A 22487-nucleotide genomic window follows, 5' to 3' on the forward strand; every position below is an offset into this window, starting at 1 on the left:
ACCTGTGCATTTTTTGGTTTGGTTTTCTGTAACCCAACATTCAATTCAGGTATGAAAATAAAAATCATACATATTCAACTTGAGAACTTCCATTTGCATTGTCTCTGAGTGTTGATTCTTTTTCCCCATAAAAGTTGCACACACATGATCATTTACAACAATACATCACCACAAACAACACAGGCCTCCATGTCATTAGAAGAACAACTTAGAAGAAAAAATTAAAAGGCAACTATCCATTAATACATGAACACTATGAGCTATTTACACATTTATTTTCTCTTTGGACTGAATTTCATTGTCTTAAGTTATTACATTGCTTCTGCAAACCCACTTATGTGCCAACCATATCCTTCTCTTCTCATCTGATTATCATTTGCTGTCTTCTGAGCAGTCTTAGTTTCTCAACAGAGCTATGAAGTTTCAGTACTTACTTGCTCTGAGAATGTTCTCCTTGCTGCTGCACCTAGACTGGACCTGCAGAGAGAGCACAGAGGCTATGAGCTACAGAAGTTAACAAGAATGCAAAATACAGAGATATAATGGGCAAGCTCCTGGGATCTGAGACAGAGGCTATACATATTTTCAGCAACATTCTTACATAGTCTACATGAGATAAGTATATTTAAGCAGAAGGGTAGTAGCTGATGGACAGAATCTGATACAAGCAATTTGATTCCACCCTCCCCTCATAAGAAACAAGATGGCCTAAGGACAGTAATAGAGTAAAATCAAAGAACACAGTGGTTAAAATTGCGTGTTAAGCTCCAGTTTTAAACAGAAAATCCACATTTTCTTATACAATTGTAATTACAGTAACTCTGACTCTAGGTCCTGTTTCATGATTAGACAAAATACTAACATAACTATATTATCATGACCTGCTTTAAAATTCTATTATTGATATTTTCAGGTATTATAGAAAGAGTTTAAAATACTCAATTTAGATTGTGTTGATTCTGAAGATATCTAATAAGACTTCTTCGCAATTGTATAAGCAACTTACAATTGTATAAACAGCTCCTGGCTGGAGCCAGATAAATTTACTCAGTCGTTTCTGTTTGGTTAAAAGAAATTCTCTGTTCAGGATGAATTTTACAGTGCAATTCTACTTTAAAAAGTATCTGTGTGAGAATGACAACTGGTTTCTCAACAAATCCTCTTCCTAGATGCTTAGCTGCCACTGTGCTATTCCAGATACATTAGTCTGACTCCAGGGAAACTGGAGGATTCACATCGGTCTAATATTCTAGTAACACTGGATATTTAGAGTTCCATCTGTTTACCATGCAGATTTAAAAAAGAATTGTTTTTTGAAGAGTATCAGTCCTGTAAACACAACACAGTTTAAACTTTATCTATACTGAAGCATCAGCTCTTGTTAATCCTTCTCAGGTTTGGAAAGACAGCACATCGTATAATAACACTGAAGTTGCAAGTTTTTAGAGGAACTAATTTGAACAGCAGTCTATCTTCTGGCAGGTCAGTTGACTGAACTGGTAACACTTGAATAAAAAGCTTTTTGTGTGGACAAAACCCCAGCTACGGTAAACTTCACAGGAAGACAAACCTCTCAGACAGTATGAATGGAAACCTCTTTTTTACTTTGTTGACAAATGTATTGTTAAATTTCAGCGAGAGGACTAATAAAGTAAAACCGTGTACACATGGTGAACGAAGTGGAATAGCACAGGTGACGCTGAGGGTTTAATTTCCCTGCAGAACATTTGACTCTGATGAAAAAGTGAAGGAGTGAATCCAGATTATCTTTCAGACTACGGTTTCAATTTGCAGTAACAGAAAAACTGCCTAGAAAGTGAATATGTATGATCTAACAGTTGATGAAGAATGGTACACACTCAACCCCCAAAAAGCTGTCTCCAGAAAGGAGCAATCCATTTAAGGCTGAAACCAACTGTGCCCCAGCTTCTAAACCTCTTTCTTCTGTTCCACAGCAGCTTGCCCCAAATGTATATTCACATAAAAAAATTGGATTCTACAGCGCAACACAGTCTACTTATTGTAATGGAATAACTTATGAAAAGTAATGTTGCAACTTAGAGTGGGTTATGGTGTCCTTCCCTGAAAAAAACTGTTGTTTAAAAAAAACAAACGGAAAAAACCCAAAGCCTCCCTCCTTCCCACCAAAAATACTATACAACAAAACTGCAAACAAAATATTAATGATGCCCAAATTTGGCCCAGAGTTGTTTTACCACATTTCAAAGGCATGACATGACTCTTCGAAAGAAGTAAATATTTACCTGTAATTTACCAAAGGACAATTCTGGACCAAAAAGATGGTATAATGGTAGGAAAGAAAGCACAAGAGAGAGGCACAGACTGAGAGAGAGAGAGAGGGAGAAGCAGGATGGATGTGGCAAGGCAGAAGGTGTGTGCAAAAGGAGACATGGGCCTATGTGTGTAAGACTACTGTTTAAAATGGAAGAGGCTCTCTTATTTCTCACTGAAAACCACATGAAAAGAGAAAACGAGGAATGGGCCTGCTGCAAAATAACCAAGCGATTCAGCAAACTGTGGAATGAAACTCAGTGAGATAACATAGTCCTAAAGAAAAAGGCAAAAAAACCAAAAATACAAAACACAAACATTTGAAACAATCTACTAAAACAAACTAAGTAAAATATGTGATCCAAAGGACACAGATAAAAGCTACTAGAGAAGGAGGAAAAATGTTAGCAGACAAAGACAGTGCTAAAGAAGTAAAATGGAAGTCAAGAGAGAGTCTTCAACAAAGTGGAGGAACAGAAGGAGCCCAAACCCATAGCGCAAAGCAATGTTTGCGAATGGAAAACAGCTCCTTTGAGCAGTAATAGTTACTCTCGAGTTGTAGCCTCTATTCCTCCTCAGTTCATCTTTAAGCCCTTCCAACCTATAGTGGAGCTAGTGTATGGACAAAAACAAGAGATTTATAATGAACAGAGCAGCCGAGATTTGCAGATCAAATCTTCTAATATAAAAAACGTGCCGACAAAATTTTGCTCTTACAGCGTCCAAATGACAATGGTAACAAAAGACAGCTGGCTTCACACGCAGCCTCTTATAGGTCATTTTTTTTAATTCTGTGCACACAGAGGACTTTAAATTTACTTTTTGATTTCTTACACCCAGCCTACAGTTTCCATGTTATCACTCACCTGATGGGCAACATATGCAGTATGAGAAATAATTTGCTTCCCACAAATTTTAAAAGCAGCTGTGGAAGAGGAATCCATGATAATAAAATAAAAGGCTTGATCAGCTAGACTTGATCGTTTCCCAACCTATGCTCACAGCTGCAGAATACAAACCATGTTTTAACATAACTGACATAGAAATTAGTTATTACATAATACTTCTGTTTGTTTAATATGAATTGCACATTGATATCCTAAATGTTATTTTGAAACAAAACTGCAGTAAAATATGATTTTGAATAAAACCCACCAGTTTTCTAACACATACAGTTTTAGCAGCAATGGAGCTTTGTATAAATGGGGTCATGTGCTTTAAATGCCTTTTATCACACTCATTATTTCTATGTTTTACTACTTTGTTATTTGTGACATTTATGAAAAAATCTGTATTCTTTTCACAGCTACTGCTAAGTAAAGAATCCATATTACATTGCATATAGTACCCTGACTGACTGGGGCGAGTGATTAGTAGTATTATTTACTACAATTCTTCTCATTCACAGGTAGTTACAGAAATAACAACCTATGGCTGTCTCTCCTTTCACAGGGAAAGTACAGATTTATTGTTTGTCCATTCTACAGCCTCTTGGCTCACAATGTACCTTGGCAGAAGATACAGTGGGCTACCAGCCAGTACCATTCCCCTGCGTAGTTCAGGCAGAATGTAACCAAACCCAAAGCATTCAATTCACATTACTCTGTTTTTTAAGCAAACTGGGTTTTATGTTCTTTAAGATATAATTTCATCATGCTGGAATGCAGAGTAAGGTTTCTCCCATAGGCTGAAGTAGTAAATAGAATGTGAAATAAAGTACTCAAAAATAAATTAAGGGAATGGTAAAATAAAGAGTCCTGCTGACAATTTCTATCTATCAATCATGATTAGTCTGAAAAATGAAATCAATGACTGTACTAAATTGGATTTATTTAAATCTACATGATATGTTTTGCTGCAAATAAAAATCAGTCCACAAAAAATTTTTTTACAAGAAAAGTAGAAAAAGACACAAAGAAAAGTTCATGCTACAAGTGAAAAATTCATGTAAAAAATAAAGAAAAAAAGAAAACTGAAAAACCCTTTAACACTTTACCATGACTGTTAGGAATGGTTAGAGAAATTACTTACCTTTTTAAAGTCATAACAAGATTAGCACAGAGTATTAAGTCAGCTCTTCATTATGGGAGGTACAATTAAAAGCCATTGGTTATAATAAAATGAATTGCTACACAAAGATGAAGTTTCCAGCCCAATATGAAAAGCTAACTCTTATGGAAGTACATTTCAACTCATTTTACAACATGAAGAACAATTCAGAACAATTACATCAAAACATGAGTTACCACCAACAGAAAGAGCCCATTTCTCAGGTAGACAGAGCCTGTAGGAGGCTAACCCATAACCTTTATCATTTATGGGAAAGCACATTGCTCCACTTTTAGGAAAGCATGCAGAATGTGGAACCACCAGCAGAAACCCAAACATACATACAGACACAGAGGACTAAGGTACAGCAAAGGGAATGAGTTCGCCAAGCTGTAATGAAGGAAGCACGGTATGCAAAGCACGGCAGCCGTTAACAATTTAAGAACTGTATTCCTCTAACTGTCTCATAAACACCAGGCAGGCTTGTTTATGAGGTATTGCACCTACCACAACTTACTGTCGGTGAGAAAGTGCATAACTCATATAACCTCTCCTTGAAACTTCAGCAGTTTTATGAAGACAATTTATTCTGTGTGATGTGGGAAAGTATGCTGCTGTTGCTTTTTTCTACATGTGATTTATTAGTAATTATATGATCTGAATTCTGTACAATATACTCTGTGCACATGCCATTTGAATGGTCTCTCACATACTTGCCTGCTTTAAATAGATTTCAAATCACACATGATCTGATTTATAACTGTAGGGGTTTGCATGGTGTTTCTTGCCTAAAATACCTTTTCCCCCCTAAGAGTGCAACATACATTAATCAGTATCTGTAAATAAATACATAAAATAAAACTAAACCATGAACAACAATGTCTCAAACTGGTGTAATAATATTGTAAAAATTGATTTTGGCCTGTTATTCTAAGCAATATACATAAGATTAAATAGGAGCAAATTAAAAAATGTAATGAAATACATTGGTTGGTTTCATTAAAAAATTGTTTTAAATCTAATCTGAAGAACAGAGACAATTGCTTTGATTGAATTAATATGGAAGATAAAAATGAGGATGTTAAAAAAATTTCACAGGAAAAGTATATCTGGAATTGTGTACTTCAGAAAACGTTTAAGGAAGTATTTGAGGATTAAATAATCCTATTACAGATGCAATCTTCCTATTTCAGGAATGCATTCCTATTCAAACAGCACTTTTACACTGAGCTGAATAGGCAAGGTCTTAAGAGTATGCTTTATGGCCATCTGAATTAGGACTAAAGTCAGTTCAAAACTACAGAATGATTTTTTCTTGTTATACTGAGAACAACTCTGAAAGGGAAAGGAAAGTGAGCTCACGGAATCTGGTGTCAGCAGACGTTACTCATAAACACATCTTTAAAAAGGAGCAGCACTGTTGGTGGGATTGATTTCACCAAAATTTAAATATGAATAATGTAGTATTCTATGCAAGGAATTACTCATTTGGAGTGAGTGGGAAGAAATAAGCAAAAAATCATGTGAAGCCAAAATAATTTTACGAGCAGATTTTTACCACTTATTGTTATGCTTGGTAGACTGGACACTGAACAAAAGTCATCTTCAGATCTTGAATATGCCTTTATGTCCTCATCCATATATTATTAAGTTCTCTTTTCTGAGGTTTTTCCTAGTCATCTACACTTTAGATAAAGGAATATTTAATTTTGATCATTGTTTCCCTGTAGACTATGAACACATACATGGAATTTTATGGTCAGATTATGGTTCATCCTAACTACTGTTCAAACAGGATGGTGGAAGTGGATTGATGAATACACCGCAGAAACATGAAGGCTGCAATGGTTCCTTTTACAGGAACAGTATATAAAAAAAGATATTATCCAATATTAGGAACAAAATGAAATGAAAAGGCAAAGGGCAGTTTTCTGGGATGCAAATAAGATGCTGATTACTCATTGTCTCTCAACGGAAACTGACCTTGTCCTGGAGATGCAAAATCAATACGTTTATGACTAGAAGCGGGTTCAGACAAAATCTTACATATCAACTAAAATTGGAAGTTGAACACCTTACTGAATGAGAAAACAGGAAGAGCTGATACATACAGCAAAAAAGGAGATAAAATAGTAACTGCTAGTCAGAAAGCTAATGGGAAAGCAAACTTGCAGCGTAAGCTTGATAGTTGAGAATAAAAAGAGGCAAAGAGAAAGGAAGTGGTTTTTATTTCTTCACAGGAATTTTAATGAAATGTTTACATTTTTATGAGAAAAAAATATGAGCTGGATTTTGTGTTCTTAAGAGTATGGGATAGCATACAGATATGCTGTATGAATAACACTGGAAAGACATTTCTGTGATATTTTAGGGGCTGTTCAGGGCTTATTCAAGATCATACTCATTTTGTTCAGAGAAGCAGTATGAATTATAATACCCAAATATGGAGAGGACACACATTTTGTGTAAGCTAAAGCCCTTATTAAATCAAGACAAAAATTATTGCCAAATAATTTGTGCACAACCTGCAACAGATATTTCTAACCAGTGCTAACAGAATCCAAGTGGGATTTGTAAGACAGAAGAAATCTCTAGGAACACTGCACTTGGGAAAATCAAAAGTTCTACTACTTGTATTATTAGCTGTGAACAAGATCTTTTATTTGTTTGAATGAAAATCTTAAACAATCCCCAATGCCCTGGAAATATTCTCTAGTTTGAGAAACAGATAGTGTAAATAAAGGCAAAGAGAATAAATTTTCTTTCCAAAGAGATACAAGAGAAAGAGATTCCTGTTGTCCTTGTCGTTTGCCACAGAAATGGGATTTATTTGCTTATTTTCATACAATCTCACACCCTGGCAATTAGATTGATGAATAGCTTAGCCTTACAAGTATATGCCACATGTTTGAGTTATATCCTATCTGACCAGCATTAAAACTTTTTAAAGTCCTTGTCCATTCCAGTTCAACCACCTTTTAAAACTGCTGTCAATCAGATGGACTAAAAATACCTAAGTGATATATAGAAATTCTTGTCCTCAAGCACACCATAAATTACTCTCCAACCCTTGACATACACTAAGTGTATGTCACTTCAGAAAGTTTCATTTCTATTACAAGTATTTTGCTTTTAAATGAAATTTCAACTATCTTCATATTTCTATTTCTTGACCCAGCAACAGCCAATTTCAATGCAGCACTAAAACAACGAAATTTCCACATTACTGCAAAAAATGGAAACTATTTTTCTTGAATGGCGTGATCCTCAAAATCAGAATTTTAAAATAAATTCTTCATTCGAATACAGTCAAGGAAAACTGGCAAGTTGAAGTGAAACACAACATTTAGGAAATATTAGATCAATGTTATGTGTGCAACTCTTATTTTTTCCTTTGACATGTAGGCATTATGATTTCATCATAATTATTTTCAGCAGGGCTTCTGCATGAGGCAAGATAAGGCTATTTCATTTTAATCTCCCTGTTCAAAAACTAGTTTCATGTTTTACTTCCTAAACATTATCCAAACTCTCTTCTGAATAGGGAATTATTTAGTTCTTTATAGATTTCTCTGTTGTGCTCGGCTCTACAATATAAAATGTCCTAATACACATGAAAGAATTTATTTTTACAAAATCTTTGTGAAGCAGAGGGATGACTTCATTTTACAAATGGGAAACTGAGACCCAGAGACGTCTAGACCAAATTTAACTTGACATGCCTACAGCTGAATTACAGAATGCAAAGCCCTTCAGCTGCCATGTTTTTCAACTGCATTTGGAGTGCTCAGCATACGTGAACATCACTCAATATGTGTCTCCAGAAAGACAGACAGACAATGAGTACCCCTGAAAATGGTGTAAGAAGTTTTTCCAGCATGAAACATGAAGTTTGCATTAATATGGAGACAGAAAATGCAATATAGTCTTCCTTGGTACCCATCCAGAGCCTTCTGCTATGGCATTGTGTTTTCTGTTCCAGTGGACAGCTATGGCTCCTGAACTGAAAGCAGGATAGCTATAGTCACCATTCACTCCATCTGCTACAACTGGGAAACACAATTCAGTTTTCTTAATATCTAGGTATTGTCAACATCTGAATAAATGTTGGTGGGGAAGGGACAGAGGCCTGCTTGGAACTCTTAGCTTCTGCTGCTTTTGTTCCTACCTGGTCCGAGGCCTACGGGCCTCCATCCCTTTGATCCAAGGTCTCTGGGAGTAAAAAAGCATCTCTCCACTGACCTTCAAAGGATTTTCAATCAAACTTGTAATTGCTAACAAAGCCTACAACTCGTATTTCATGCTTACAATCTTATCTTCCTGGAAGCTGACTACAAAGGTAACTTTCCTTGCATTTCTATGTTAAAAGAATATGAACACATGAAAACATTAACAACATAACCAAAACAATGATAAGCTTCAAAAGCCACCAATCAACTGACCAGTGAATCTTCAGGCCTAAAGAGTCAACAAAAGGCCATCACCCAATTTCTTATGTTTTTATAGCATCTTTAAAGTTAAATTTCAGCTTATTCCATTGGCATTTGCCAGCAATTTTGGTTGGAGATTTTTATAGTTATTATCATTCTAAAGTGAATGGTTGGACTACTTTTTTAACTGTATGAGCAGGAACAGAACACACGTTTCCCCATGTGGTCCGATCAGAATTTCTGCACTGGCGTAACTCCAACATAGTTGATTTCAGTTAAGCTTAACATTTTTATTTGAGCTAGGAGCATCAAATTTGAAGGGCTTCAAGTACAAGAGCAAAAACTAGTAAACACAGGTAACGATAATCTTACACATGTTGCATATTCTAGTCACCGATGTATACAGTATTCAGTCAAAACCTCAGACTTGTACACTTTCAAGTATAAAAATTAATAAAGCTCTTTTAAGTTAAGATTCCAACTAGGGAGCAACAACTGTTAAGGAAAATAAAGCTTCAGTCCGTGAATCCATCTGAGGAGTATCACTACAGTGAACTTACTGTATGAAGAGCTAGGTTTCTGCCTTTGAGTTGAGGCAGAAACACAGACTCTATTCCTCTGAGGAGAATCCTTAAAGTGAAATCAGAATCATCATGGATGAATAACGTGATGATTTCAGAGGGTTCATAAGCTATGGGAAGGAGAGGCTGGACTCAAGCAAACGCTGCACTGAGAACTGTACTGTCAAACCCAAGTTAGAAATTATTTTTGAAAGTGATCAGAAATACAAATGCAGGAAAAGGATTTGCAGTTAGGCTTTTGCTTTGAGCCTCAAAGGCTCAAAAGATAAGATTCCTTTAGTGCTGTCTTGAATTTGGCAGTCTGGATTGCAAGGTCCAGCACAATGGCAACCACCAGCCTTCTCACAGCAGTTATGTGCCTGAGAACAGAGTATCAATTTGGCTGGGCTTCTAGCAGCACTGAATCTTGGAAATTCATAGAAAAGAAAGGGATATGGAAAATACTGTGAATAAAAACATTCTTTCTCCCCTCCAGCTCTTAAATGAAAACGTTTATGGTAATTACACTTAGCAAAAAAACTTGTTTCCATGTTACAAAACTGCATTTGAAAAACTGGAGAAAGAGGAAGGTAACGTAGGGAACACTGATGGGAACCCACTGACATTTGAGCAAGACATTACTGATACTGACAGTGCTGTGTATATCTAATTTGATTTCCATGTGTTAAAACAGACACTGTCCACTAGAGATACATGTAAATTAGATCACACGTATGGCATTTTACATCAGTGATTACTTCAAAAGCCATAATAGCAATGCAATAGAAGCTTTGATCTACTTTGATTTATTACTATTTCAGACTCTAGACTAATTTTCCATAGATTCTATTACTGAAGCTGACTCTGAAGAGTTAGATTGCTTTGGGAGCTGAACCTAGAGAGCAGTTGCACTGAGTGTTATTACTAGTGTAACAGAATACAAACTAATGTCTGGCTTCTCAAACAAACTGATTTAAGTAGTAAAACCCAAACAAATAAATACTAAACATTGAATGCTGGTGAGGAGCTCGCTACTGGATTTAAAAGGACAACAGTGGTTGTCTAGAAAAGAAATGTCACAGTTGTATCTAATCAAGCCAGTTTTGATGCCGTACAGTCCAAGGTATGGTACAGCACAAGAAAATGGAAAAAACCCTTTGCTTAAATGGATGCAATTATAGAGAAATAATGACAAGACTGACTTTGGAAAATGCAAATGTAGATTATGTACATGAGTCTAAACTATAACCAATCAAAAGGAAAATGACATTCATAGCTCTCTGACTTGATCTAATTTGTTTCATAAAGGATTGCACATCTCTAGCATAAGGCAGGGTGAAATGTCTCCCTACTTTGTGGAAGAAGAAGGGAAAAATTCAGAGATGGGCATTTAAAATAGAAACAAAGACTTGTCTTGAAACAAAAAGCAAAGAACTTTAAAGTTCCAAATGGGGAAGGATGGAAATTATTTCTGAATTACTTGATTTTTAGAATATAGAAATGTATATAACATTATCTGGAAAACAGCTGTGATTTTATCATTCAATTTCTTAGTGCCTATGCTTCCTAACAGACACTTTGAGTTTTATTTATTCTCTCTCTGATAAATGCAGAGCTGGGAAGCATTTTACCATAATAAAAATCAACAAAACTATTACAGTTTTGATAAGCTGAATAGATAAGTTTTAAGCCAAAATCTGTAATATGAAATGAGATGCCATTCAAAATCCCAGTTTTTACCACTCTCCTGAATGTTAAATAGTTCTTTGTAAATGAACTTAGTGCTTGAACTGAACTTATTAGTAGAGAACAAAAGAATAAGTGCAAAATGTTAATAAGAAGGGATAGTTTTACTTGACAGAAGTCACAAGGTAAGTACCGTGCACAGAGAAGCTGTAGGATTAAGTAAAATTTTGCTTCTGTTTTGAATGTATGAACTAATAATGGATCTAATTTGAGATTCAGCAGTGGGTAAACAAAGATAAATTGTTTTTAAAGTACAAATATAGTAACATTTCTTAATGAATTTTTAAAAATTAATTTTATTGTAAATATCTAAGATGTCATTCATTGAAGTTATTCAGTATACCTTGATCAGATTATTGTAATAACGCACTCTCCTTCCTGACGAACTTGAAGTTTTGCCATACTTTCATGCATGAGCTGTCATGAATGCCTTTCTTGATACGACATCTAGCTCTTGTAGCAAGAACAGTTCTGTATTCTGGTATGGCAGAGAGAATGCTACAGAAGATATTTTGTGCAGCTACTAATCCCAATAACAAGAATGAAGATAGAACTAGCAATGCTATTTTTTATGAATAAGGAAACCAGATCACTGGCTTTTCATAAATTTCTGCATTTTAATGTGCACTGAGGAAACCATGTTTCTCTAAAAGTAAGAAGTTTAATTCATTCATTTTTCTTAAGCCTAGAGTAACGTAGTACTATTAGCAAAGCAAAATGCCATAGAAAAAATGTAAATGGCAATTGCCAAATAGAAAGCTTTGACCTCTTGTTCATGTTTGAAAAAGAAATGCCTACAAATTCTAATTTTACTTAAAACCTCATTGTTCTATTAGGAACTGCAAAAAAATAACACAGAAGACCACGACTAGATTGTACCAATATAGTTGGACAAAACCCAAATGATTATTGGATCCTTATTGGCTCTGTTGTGTTCATTTATTCTTGAACTGTAGATATCACTGATACATAAAGACATACATTTTTTTTTATCAAGGTATTTTTCTGTTTTCAAGCTGAGGATACCTGGCAAGTTACTTAAACCATGTCCATAAACAATATGAAAACCTCAGCATTCCCTCTAATAAACAGAGATAACTTGGAAAAACATTATTTCAAATTTCAGAGAGCATCTCTACAAAGCATATGGGCTTCATAAGGTAATGAGATAGGCAATCTTAATTTAATGTAGCAATTTTTCTTCAATGGATCAGTATATTTATGTCAGATGTAAAGAACCAAATTCTCTATCTGCTGGACTTCTGCTTAAAAGCAGAGAAGAGAATGGAGAGAAGCTGCTTACATTTACTTCATTTTGTCTCCCCTATCCAAGGCATAGCATTAATTGTCTAAGAGCAATCTTTGTTTATGCCATGAGAGTGATCTTATGTTAGAGAAAATAAAGGCACAGGCCCACTCTTCTTGGTCACGGTCCTCCATCTCCTGAAGCACTTTTTCACTTGAATTATGTCACCCTGTGATTGTAAGGGTTGAATGAAATTCTCTATATTGGGGAAAAAAAAAATCTCCAGCTGATATATAGACTGAAAAGTTTACAAAAGAAAAGGCAAAGAAAAAGAAATCCTGTTCCAGAAATTACTATGTGTGATTTTGTTTGTGCTTTCCCTATTTATGGGATATATTCATATTACAGAAGGAGAAGTTATTTGATGTAACAAAATATAAACTCTGTGCCACTCTAATCAAGTTTGTGCATAATATGTTTTCAGAAATGTACGTGTCAAGGGCATATATATTGAGTACAAAACCAGCCTAATAACCTGACCAATAACAAAACCATGTAATTCACTCATTATACCTGAAAGTCTAAAGACCACCTATAGTATTTAAAATCTATTTACATTTCTTAGAATTTTGTTATACTTTTCTTGCTGTTACTCTAATGATCTTCAAAAACAGTGCTAGAGACAGACCTTTAACAATATGCAATTCAAGTTTCAGACATTGTATATGGATACTCACTAAGAATTTTCCTTTACATTAAAATATTTCCATAATTATAAAAACCATACTGACATTAAAGCATTCTGGGGTGCCTAAGAATTGACTGAAGACCTTTTCAGTTATTTGACAACTGCACAGTCCGTTACCATGGCTAAATTCATTCGTCTAAATTTTTTATCTGGCAAACTGCTTCTGGAAAGTTTTAAGTTATAATATCAGAATAAACGAATTAAAAATTGCATTAATTGGCCCACTGGTTAGAAATCTAGAGAGAAGTATTTTAGATAGAAGAGTAAGAAACCCGATTTTGAAAAAGGATGACAAAGTATAAAGGGTTGCCACATTCTTAAGCCCGCACGAAGAAGCTGGCGTACTTTCTTGGAGCCAGAAAAGCCTTCTGGAAGTCCTGGATGCAGAATTTGCAGGTAGGCAGCAAATTTCAAAATGCTGGGCATACTGAGCACACATGAAGGATGCTCCTGAATCTGACTGTCAAAAGTAGTCCCCTCTGCCCTTACACCATAAGTGGTCCCCTCATCCTCAAATCTGTTGTGCTATGTAGTGCAGATTTACAACAGATATCAACAGTGAACTTAACAGCCTGGACCTAAAATTGAATTCTAGGTTCTATGCTGGTGGTAAACACCTGCAAGTCCGAGTAGCAATTCTCGGTCTTTCAGTGCTGCCTTCTATTAAAAATAGCGTAAGTAGGACAAAGAGTCTCTTACCCAGCTTTAGTTCTAAAGAACAAGATTAAGTTATTTACAACATTTTGTAATGTATACTATATAGAATACTTTAACCTAGAGCACTTAAAAATCCTCCTGCAGTCTCTGAATGGACTTCTGAAGTCAACTACCTGTTGCAGGAAACAGCATTTTCTCTTGTTCTCTGAATACTGCTGCTACTTAATTCCCTGTACTGGTCCCTCTGTTCTTGTATTATCAGGTAAGATAATCCAAGTCTCTGTTGTTTTATTAACAATGCTAAATATGCTATCAAATCCCATCAATCAGTATGCAGCCGATACATATTCCAAAACTATTTTTATGGAAATAATGTACTTTGTGGGAGAGAAAACTAACATAAAACTTTGCAGATCTTTCACAACACAAGGCATCATGTTCTAACCACTCAATGAGGCTAAATAAAACACATGACAAGCTACAGACCTGAGTGTCTCCCTCTTTGAAAAACTTTTTTTTTTTTTTAAAGGCAGGGGATAGCACTGCAGTAAACATTTCACTGCCACTATACTTTCAACAAGCAGATCGATAGGTTTCCTTCATTACGCTTTTAGCCAAACACATAGCACATGCAGAAGCCAGAGAAGAGGGGGGGGGGGGGGGGAGAGAGAGAGAGAGAGAGAGAGAGAGATTGATGCTGGTAATAAAAAGTCTGAGATACAAATGAGGATAAAAAATGGGGCCATTGCATAATACTACCTAAGTGTAATTTTATAAATTCGGAGACTATGGACCTTCATTGGTCATTCCATTAGTTTTACATTTTGTACGGTATTTTTAAGACACAAGCTGAAGTCAGAGTACTTCTAAAAATGTAAGTGAAGCCAATCTGATTTAATAATTTCTTAAGTAAGTGAACTACTGCTATTAAAAAAATAAATTACTATATTTTGTGACAACTGGATAATAAGTAAATTATAGATATATTACACACATACTATACTGCACAATTGCTAAGTCAGCATCATTCCTAATTAATATTTCTACTCTTAGAAAAATCATTTAAGTAGTCCTGCTAATATTTACAAAAATTACAGGCATGAAGCTAACTGGTTTTCATGAAGGGGGAAAAACTTTATTGCATATTGTGAAATTTAAAGAGAAGATGAATTTGTATTTTATCATTATACCATTTTAGAGCATTAAAGCTTTACTTCTCTTGCCACAAGGGAATCACTTTTTAAAGAAACTCACTTTGATTTAATTGAATTGCACCAAAGACAGCACCTCATTCTAGACAAGTGGAATTGTTAAGGTGCTGACTGGGGCTAAGTAGGTATATAGTACTACTACCCTACAATGCCTGGAGTTCAACAAACTATGAAAATCTTTCTGTAACTAAAGGTAAGTAGAAGTTTTAAAAAACTTTCTGCCCATTCCTCTCAAATCAGCTGACCACATCCAGAGTTTCACCAGTGCAACTGGTGACAATAAAAAGGAATAGGTGAAAAGAAGCTTTTCCTAATTATTGGACTCTGAGGTGCAAAATAGGGTCTACAGGGATGTTTTCTATGAAAAAAATCAGGCAGCAAATTCTACCTCAAATTCTTCACAATGCAGAATACACAGATCCCAAGTTTCTCTTCTGCTGGAAGATCTTATACTTCTTCAATCAAAGACCTTCCATTAACAGCAGAAAAAAATCCCTGATAGTAAAATCACTTTCCTTTTTGGCAATCGTAGCTCTAGGAGTGCCAATTAATTCAATTCCAGAGCTTTTCTCAACCATTCAAATTGTAAGGAAATTTCTTATGATGAATCTACAATGTCTACTTCCGAAAAACATATTTCAGAAATTGTTTATATCAGGTTATCTTTTCTTTTATCTGTTGTTGTACCTTTGTCAGAAGGCACGTTCAGCTGAATTCCCACAGCATTGATTCCATTTCTCCCCTCTCTGTGTTCCTGGTGTCCTTGGAAGGTCCAAAGCTATTTAGTGATGACTTGGACATATAAAATTAAGAAGCTCTGAACTTGGTGCCTAAAAATCAGCTTAAGAAAAATATTTTCTTGGAATAAGAACCACAGAAATAGGTGTAGACATAAGAAACAACCTTGAGATCCTATCAAAAGTGTGGTCTTTTCCCCCCGCTGGATATGAGACATTATGCAATACAACATTACTCCTTTTCTTCCCCTTGATCAAAACTAATGGAAGGCTTTTGGACTCCATTTAAAAATACCTCAGTTTGCAAGATTTTCTATCATATCATTTAGAGGCTAGAATGTTGTTTACTCATAGCAGCCTTTCCCATTTTCCAAAATAATAGCAGATGACATTGAGCATTGCTGGACATGCATCCTGACATCAAGCTGTATTTCAGAATGAGGAGTCTCTTACAAACTTAGAAACTACACTACAAATCCTTTATGGACCCCACAGAATCTCCAATCCCTCCCTGCCTCTTCAAATAGCTACAATTGCCATAGAGATCTTCAGTTTCAATTGATTTGTTCCTTTGGATCTGTCATTGGCTCAAATGGTCTGTTCAAAAATACACAGGGTGCTATCCTGCCACCAGAGAAGAACGTATCCATATTTTTTTTACACCTTCAGTCTGCAGTTTAAAAGAGGGCAGTCTAGGTCTTGCACTATATGTTCATTAAGCATGAAATTCTGATCAGCTAGAAATTTTTTAACTGCATCACAAGATCCAGTTCATCAGGCAGCCAGGTCATCTGCATTCTAGATATCATCTTCCCTTTGGACACAGTATAAAAGATGAATTGCTTGTACAGTCTCACAGTGCCACCTTGATACTTCAGCAAGCAGACTACTCTACTACAAATTGCAAAGCCATCCCTTGTGGATAGTGTTCACTAAGTTGTCATGCACTTAATACTCCAATTTTCTTCTTCAGTTGCAGCAGAATCTAACTATTCCAAGATCACTAATTGGTACTACAGCCTGATAGCTTTGCAGAAGGCAAAATAGTTTTTGGAATCTGATCAAGCAGGACACCCATACATGTTGACCAGTCACCAGCCACAATACCTTGGTTTGGATTTCTTTTGAAGACAGTGATCCCTCCAGAACAAGAAAAGGGGAAATGGCTGAAGTTGCAGGCAAAGCAAGAAGAGTCCAGTTTCCCTGAAAGTTGCTTATTCACTTCATAATCCGTAAGAGCACGTTCACCATTTTTGCCGATGTGAAACTATCACGGTTGGATTCTTTGGAAACAAAGTGTCATCAAGCTGAAATAGCTGCTGATCCAGTGTTTTTTCTTAATTTCATACAGATAATTCAGAAGAATGGCTGGCTGAGTGAGAATGGTGTTTGTCTTGCATCTGTAAGCACTAAACTTAATTTCTTGCTCCTGTATTAGCTTAGAAAAAAGTGTCTTTGTATGAGTACAGTATTACTTATTTATTCCATATTGGTGTTTTGATGATAATCATGATAAAAACAGTGAGGCTTTCATATAATACAGTAACGAGGCACAACAAACTGCAGAATACTTATCAGGTGCTATTAAGAACACATACTTGATTATCTTTAAAACGACTTGTCTCCTGGTGGAGCCAGACAGCAACTATTTATCTATGCCAGAAAAACTGGTAAGCATCTCTCTTCTTAAAAATTTTTTTATTAGATCTTTTGCCTGTTCATACACTGAAACTAGAAAAACACTTTCTATTATTAAAGGATAAGGAAGTGCTAGGAATGATTGCTTGAGAAGCTGAAGCTTTTGAGAACAAATTAGACACACATCAGCAAGGTATTGCTTACACACAGATCTTCCTGCTTAGGGACAAAGTGATTGAGTAGGTGAGCTCCTTATGTTTGCATTTTGTATGATGCTCATTAACAGAACATTCACATCAGGTCTAGCACTTGGCCCAGAGTGTGACATAGAGCTAACTGTAATCTTTTTATGAGACCTTGTCAACTTTAAGGGATTCTTTAAAATACAGAATATATAACTGTATGTACTTGAGACTGATTCTGTATTGCAGAAAACCTCCAGTCCATCTTTTTGATACTCATCCATTAATCAATTATAATAATATGCTGAAGCCTAATCTTTACACAGTGGGTCATGGCATTAATTTGACAGTATTTTATAAATTCTGTTTTTATCCCATGATGTTGTGAATTCTAGTTTATCTTAATATCTTTCTCCATTTTTTCCCATCCTAATTACAATTGAATGTATTTTTCTTTTCAGTTCTACCTAAGATGGTACTATACATTATTATAGAAGACTATCATGAAGCTGATATGGAAGTATTTACAACAGTATATGCATTTTGGCAGGTAGTGATCCAAGCCAGAGCCTTGGGAATTAATAATGAACTTCAGATATCATAAAACCACACAGATCTAGACAGGTAATTAGTAATCATAATGTGATGGCCATCTTTACAGAGTCTTTCTAGTTTCACTGGCTGAAAATGGGTCAGACTAACCAGTGAAGCATTTTGCAGCCTGGACCTCTGTAAGTTTATTATTTTTATTTTAATGTAAGAGATAATTAAGGATGCTTTTATATAATTTATGCTCATATGTTATGTAGCAGTTACCTAGCTAGACTACACATCATGGTGGTCCCAGACTGGTACAGTGATTTTAAAACCATGCTGAACATGGTTGCAGATTGATCATGCAAAATCTGCCCCCCCCAGCTGATTTTTGCCCACTTGTGCACAGTACAATGCGAAAAAGAAAAAAGTAAATAAAACAAAAAAAGTGTGATGGGCAAGCAGGTCGACTGTGTGAGAGAACACGTGCAAAGTATACCTCAGAAACACTATAGGTGGATGAGCACGAAGGGAGCCGAGCCTGGTTGTGCAGTGGGGAAAAGAAAACATTGTTAAAAAGGAAATGGTGGCACAGTAAGGGTCTCAGAAGGTTTTCTGTATAGGTGGTTCCAGCACTGAAACAGTAGCAGGGGGTTCATTAAGTTTCCATGACCAGCTATTTCAGAAACTCCAAATTTATGCCTTTTAAGGTGGAAGCTTCTTAAAAGAAAAAAGTACTGTATTTATAAAATAATTAAAACTAATGATGAATCTGAAGACAATCCTTCCTCCTCTAAATAACTGACAACACTATCCTTAGGCCAATAAGGTATTCTAGGATGAAGCTTTACCAATCTCTTTCATTTAAAACTATTAGTTTTATTCTAACTCTGCAAAAGGTACAATGTGAAAACCCATTAGAGGCCCTATTCTTCCCTGTATATCTTTATGTTTTGAGATGCTCAGAAAGAGCATTTTGACAACGGAGGTTTTTCTTCAATCTCACTGCCCCAAAAACCAGAATAACTTGCAAAGTGAAATGACTAACGGCCAGATATAGGTCAGTAGAAATCTGCAGATTATGTCCCTAAGCAATGTAAAGTGCTGTGATTCCTGAGGGACACTGTCCACTGTTGAAAGCTTTCAGCACAAACACAAGTTAATTGGTAACATTACGGTTTTACTGATTGCTTAAGAAACACTTTGTTTATACAAGATACCCATTTTTCTACACTACTCATCACTCAGATGTAACTCAAGCATTAAAAAAGGAATCTCCAGTTATTTATAGGATTTCTTTTCCTAACAAATCTGAAAATCCTTTCTTTGGTTTAAAACATTTCATGTTTCAATTACAAAGAGTAGTACCAGTTCTGGGGTTTTTTTCCCCCTTAACTTTTGTTAGATTAATAATGATCTGATGACAACTGGCTGCGAAGAAAGAGTAAAAGCAGCCTAATAAATGAAATTTAAAAAGACATGGTTCTTATAAATGCATTAAAGATCTCCTCTTGAATTTTTTCTAGGGGTGGACAAATGAATTCTCAGAAGCCCCAGCAAAACTTCCTTAGACTTCAACAAAATTAGTATCTGTACAGCAGTTTGGATACATTTGTGGTAAAGATGAACCCAGGAAGAATTTCCACATAAATTATTAGTGACCAATTATTGCTGACTTAGGTATTATGATGGGCTGAGCAGAGAACATGGTACTCATAAAAAGTCTCTCATGAATATTCTTCAATCTCAAATGTGTATATAATAATTCTTCACTGAAATGTAAAATACCACTTCCAGGAAAATTCTACAGTCACATTTGTCTGTGTTCATTTATGTCTCCATTATATACTTCTATACAGCTGTTCTTTCTTCACGGAAAATTTTTTAATACAATGAAAATATTTTTGTTCCTTTCTGGCACTGTGTATTTCGTTTGCTCTTCTAGATAACATTACTAAGGAAATCTGAATCACTTCACAACATCTTAATTGTTCACACACACTCAGCACTTTCTTCCCCTGATGAAATGTTTTCTTGTAGTGACATGATTTACAGAAGGATTAAGTCAAAAATAGAACATTCCTTCAGACAAATAGAAAGAATAGAAAATGCAGTTTTAAGAAATCAAGTATTATTCTTAAACAGTCTATTTTGTAAAAAAAAAAAAAAAAAAGGAAAAAAAAGAGAGAACCTCTTCTGTCAGAGCAAAAACTGTTTCTAGAAACACTGCTTTGAAAGCTTTCTAAGAAAGATAAGGTGTACTTTTGCTTAGAACAGGGGTTCTGCTATTCACCTAAGACTTTTGGATGAGTCTCTAATCAAGATGCTCATAAATAATGTCCAACCATTGTTCCCATGGTTTGTCTTGCAACAGCATGGAAAAAGAAGAAGCATTAGCTTCGGTTTTGCAGGTGAGGATCCAAAGAATGCAGTAAAAGCAAGAAACATCACAGCTGCAGATTTTTAAGTATCAGCAACTAGATAAACAGAAACAACAACGATGAGGAGGTTTGGAATCGTACTCTGGCAAGTTTTGAAGAACCTGGCTCATCTTGCCTACTCCTCACACTAACTTACAAGGGGTATGCTAGACACTTGTGTACTTCTTTCATCTTCTCTTAGACAACTACTATAAGTAGAGTGCTATTACTTTCCTTGTCAAATTATCCTGTGAGCTAATTATCCACATTTTCATTAATATCTAGGCTAAACTTACCATTTAACTTCAGTCTTATTCCTATAAGTATTTAATCACTGTAAATAATTTTGTATTTTCTTTTTCATAGTTCCAGTTGTATAGAAGCATATGTAATGTTCAGTAAGATACCTGTATATTTTATTTCTCCCTATGCTCGAACACACACACACACAATTTTCCTTAATCTTTTAATCTCACTCACTCCAAATTCTTTTTTTCTTATTCATACGTGCATAGACTCTCAATTTACCTATGTCGTTTTCTCATAATGATGAAATCGAAGGTATGCTCAAGTGTTCTAGTCTCAAAATGATCTAATGTTCTTGAGGAAAGGATTATGCTCATACCACACTTCTGCACACAGTGATTGCTGTTAGTTTTATTTTCAATAGGATCACACAATGAGACTGTTTAATCTGCTGCACACTTACCATTTCATGCCTGATTTCAGCATTTTGTAAGTGTACTGATTCTGTGTTATTAAAATTAAATGTCAATACTTTTCCAAGCTCCTTTGATGATTCTGCAATCTATCACCTACTCTGCTTACAATTTGTTGTCATGTATGAACTCCAGGGATTGTTCTTCCAGTTTGAGTAAGGGGGCAGCTCTCCTTATTTTGTACAACCCCTGACAACCCCTACGTATTACATTAGGTGAAGCTAAAGTGCTCACATTTGAGCTGTTAGGCTCTTTTCCCCCATGAACATTCAAGTTAAGGGGCCATGTTGTCACAGAAATTCCCCACTGTGAGAATGATTTTGAGAGAGCTATGCCCATTTACACCAACTGAGAATCTTGTTCAAAGGCTGCAGAGCAATTTGTTGTTAGTCTGAGGGCCTTACTGGTTTGACTCAGATCTTTAATAATGGAATATTAAGACCAGGAATAAAAGCCCTGTAAATGTAATCCTTCATCATGATCAAAGAAGGCAGGTACTTAAAGTAAGACAGAACACTGCATGCAGGAGACCATAGACTCTGAGAGATACAGCACTGTATGAAAAATTATAATCCCAGTTTCATTAAACGTATCTATGGACAGTATTTGGACTCTGCTATGAATTCTGAAAACATTTTTCTTGATCAAAAGTTCTGGTTTTGTTTTGGAACAATGCTGGTCAAAAGCCACAAAAAATTGTTTTGCATATTACTTGGGAACTCTGCGTAGAACTTCTATATTTAGATTTAATTTTTTTCTGATGGGCTTTCCATAACATTTTTCTGCAGAATTTAAACGTGCATTTAAAATTCTTAGCCTGCAAAATTACAAAAAAAAAAATATCTTCAAAACACAGATTGAAGCAGTATTGTTCTGTTGAATCTCAGCTGAACTCTACACTTTCAGGAAGGTGTCAGTTTTAGGAGGTATTATGAGTTCTGAAATATAAACCAGTCAGCTGTTTCACTGTTGATCATCTCAGTAGCTAATGCACTTATTTGCTACTGCTACATTAATTTGAACAGTAGGGGAATGCTAACATGTCCAAGTGACAGAAGACTTTTCTAAATAATATTTAAGTTCAGCTTCAAACACAGGTCTCTGGAAGGGGTCAAAGGTTTAAGCCATGAAAAGAATGGGAATAGCTGCAAGGAAGATGAACAAAGATCTCAAGAAGAAATGGAAAAACAAATCTCAGGTCAGGATAACTTTTTTTGTAAATGGTTATGCATTACTGCTGATATTAAAAGTAGTGTTTTAAAATGAAAACCACTCAAACGCCCAAACTGCTTAATTAAGTCAAACTTTCATGCATGTT

General features: G+C 35.4%; 1 protein-coding gene across 4 annotated transcripts in view; it reads right to left on the minus strand.

Annotated features, from left to right (window-relative positions):
• Positions 1-22487, minus strand: part of GPHN (gephyrin) — a 303926-nt gene that overhangs the window by 56997 nt on the left and 224442 nt on the right. For all 4 annotated transcript variants that reach the window (XM_072864401.1, XM_072864398.1, XM_072864400.1 and 1 more), the window contains one exon: positions 435-477. In XM_072864401.1, the coding sequence (XP_072720502.1) occupies positions 435-477 (43 nt within the window). The remainder of the gene's footprint in view (positions 1-434; positions 478-22487) is intronic.

The sequence above is a fragment of the Ciconia boyciana genome, chromosome 6 (assembly GCF_034638445.1).
Source record: "Ciconia boyciana chromosome 6, ASM3463844v1, whole genome shotgun sequence".
Classification (NCBI taxonomy): domain Eukaryota; kingdom Metazoa; phylum Chordata; class Aves; order Ciconiiformes; family Ciconiidae; genus Ciconia; species Ciconia boyciana.